Source organism: Sinocyclocheilus anshuiensis, unplaced genomic scaffold (assembly GCF_001515605.1).
Source record: "Sinocyclocheilus anshuiensis isolate Anshui unplaced genomic scaffold, SAMN03320099.WGS_v1.1 scaffold2700, whole genome shotgun sequence".
Taxonomy (NCBI): Eukaryota; Metazoa; Chordata; class Actinopteri; order Cypriniformes; family Cyprinidae; genus Sinocyclocheilus; species Sinocyclocheilus anshuiensis.
Window position 1 is genome coordinate 52,041 of NW_015548196.1, and position 2,500 is coordinate 54,540.

Genomic DNA, 2,500 nt, shown 5'->3' on the forward strand with positions numbered 1-2,500 from the left:
CACACTCACTCTCACACACACACACTCTCTCACTCACGCACACACGCACTCACACACGCGCGCACACACACGCGCCCACACGCACGCGCGCATACATGCACTCACACTCACACATACACACACACTCACACTCACTCACACTCACTCACTCTCACTCACTCTCACTCACTCTCACTCTCTCACTCTCACTCACTCTCACTCACTCTCACACACTCTCACACACACTCACACTCAACACACACACAGCTCAGTTCAGGTGAAACGCCTCCACGAGCCGATGACTTACTTGATGAAGCTGTCCACGTGTGTCATGGACGCCTCGTAATTCTTCCCTCCGACCTCCTGACAGTGAAGAGCCACGAAGAGCGGTCGGTGAGCTTGAACCGTCTGCAAGACGAGACGAGAGAGACGTGAGACGTACTGGAGACCAAGAGTGAAGTATAAACAGCATTCAAATAAAACACAAGTCAATCAGTTTCTTACATCATCCATTTACATTAATCACAGACGCTTTTACCCAAAGCGACTTAAACCGCATTGAAGGTGCACATTTTATCAGTTCATGCATTCAATAATTGGAAATAATATGGAAAACATGATCTGTACAGGGTTAACTAAAGCTACAACCGTTGATATTCTTATTAAAAATTCTTATTATTACATTATTATTAAAAATTGTTGAAATAAAATATTTAAAAAAGGATATTTAATTATATATAAAAAATATACATAAAACTTATAAAAAAATATAAACCAATATTTATAATTTATAATATTTTACGATATTTATTATTTATTTATTATGTTTTATTTTAGTCAGGGTTATTATGGTCAACTAAACTGAAACTAAAATCAAAACCATAAAAATGCAAATTTTAATTTCTTGAAATAAAATAAACGTGAACTTAAATTAAAATAATATATATATATATTTTTTAAACTTTCTATTTCAGCTAGTGCCAAGGCAACATTTCTCATTTTCATTTAGTTTAACATGATGTAGTAAAATAAAAATCTAAGCTGAAATAAAAATGAATAAAAACTATATAGAACACATAAAACATAAAATAAACTATAATTATACTAAAATAACACTGATCTTAGCTAGTTTCCAATTAACCATTTCTCAGTTTCATTTAGCTTAACTTGATGCACTAAAATAATTTAAACTGAAAAAATGAATAAAATATCTAAAAAGATATTTTAATGATTTTTTTAACATTAAGAATAAAATAAGAATAAGAATGAAACATTTAATAAAAAATGACAACACAACAAAATGACTAAAACAGTTAAAGAATGAAGATGTAAGCTGACTATTTTAATTAATTTGCTAAATAAATTAAAATAACAAATAAATCAAATAAATATTATGTAATATTTAAATATATATTTACATAAATGGGTAAAAGATTATAACATAATATAAATATTTTAAGACTATAAGTATATAAAATAAATAAATAAAAAGATCACCCATGTTGTAGTGCACTTCCAGAACCTACTGAAAACTACTAAACATTTAAGGGAAGTTCAAAATCACAGCGCTGTAAAGGAAAGGAATGTGATTAATTGAAGGTAAATGTGATTAATCGTCCAGCTCTGCAGGAAAACAGGAGCTTATAAAGGGCTGTTAGGGGTCCGGCAGACGTCTGCGAGCGGCGTCAGAGAGGTGTCGACCCGAACGAGAAAATCCATACAGGAGTGAATTACGCGCTCGCAGGCGCCGCGGGTCAAGGTCTACATGACTGTCAGGCAGGATCTGTGAGGAGCGGGACAGAGCTGTGAGACACGATATGCTCCGATCCAGACCGCCGTTATTCTGGCTAAAGGCTGAACCAAATCAAAGTAGATGTGCAGCAATAACGCTATAGATTTCCCATCAGCCCCTGGCCTGTGGTTTACTCTGATGGACTCCTTGATTAGTGGCGCTCTCAGCGTACGGATGCATGGACTGAGAGTGTGTGTGTGTGTGTGTGTGTGTGTGTGTGTGTGTGTGAGCGTGTGTGTGTCTGTGTGAGTGTGTGTGTGTGTGTGAGCGTGTGTGTGTCTGTGTGAGTGTGTGTGTGTGTGTGAGCATGTGCGTGTCTGTGTGAGTGAGTGAGTGAGTGTGTGTGTGTGTGTGTGTGTGAGCGTGTGTGTGTCTGTGTGAGTGTGTGTGTGTGTGCGTGTGCGTACAAGTCAATCATCACTATTACTAGTGCTCTTGATCATGCAAACAACCCAAAGTCCATCAGACTTATTACAAATTAAAAATGTAGCACAGTTCTGACAGTATTACAAGTTCTTCACATTCTTACAAGAAGTTATATAATATACAAATATTAGTTTAAAAACGTAAGTGAAAATTAAAAATGTAGCTTTGGCAACTAACTGAAACAAGTTTAATTTGAATAAAATAAAATAAAAAATAGTAACATTTAAAAAAAATTATACAAGAGACAAAAGCACATAACATTACTAAAAAAAAAATAAGTAAAATTAAAATGAAAAAGTACAA

At 35.0% G+C, this 2,500-nt stretch overlaps 1 protein-coding gene across 1 annotated transcript in view; it reads right to left on the reverse strand.

The window, feature by feature from the left end:
- Nucleotides 1-2,500, reverse strand: part of LOC107653190 (type I inositol 1,4,5-trisphosphate 5-phosphatase-like) — an 89,076-nt gene that overhangs the window by 50,544 nt on the left and 36,032 nt on the right. The window contains exon 3 of the mRNA XM_016439855.1: nt 287-387. Within this exon, the coding sequence (XP_016295341.1) occupies nt 287-387 (101 nt within the window). The remainder of the gene's footprint in view (nt 1-286; nt 388-2,500) is intronic.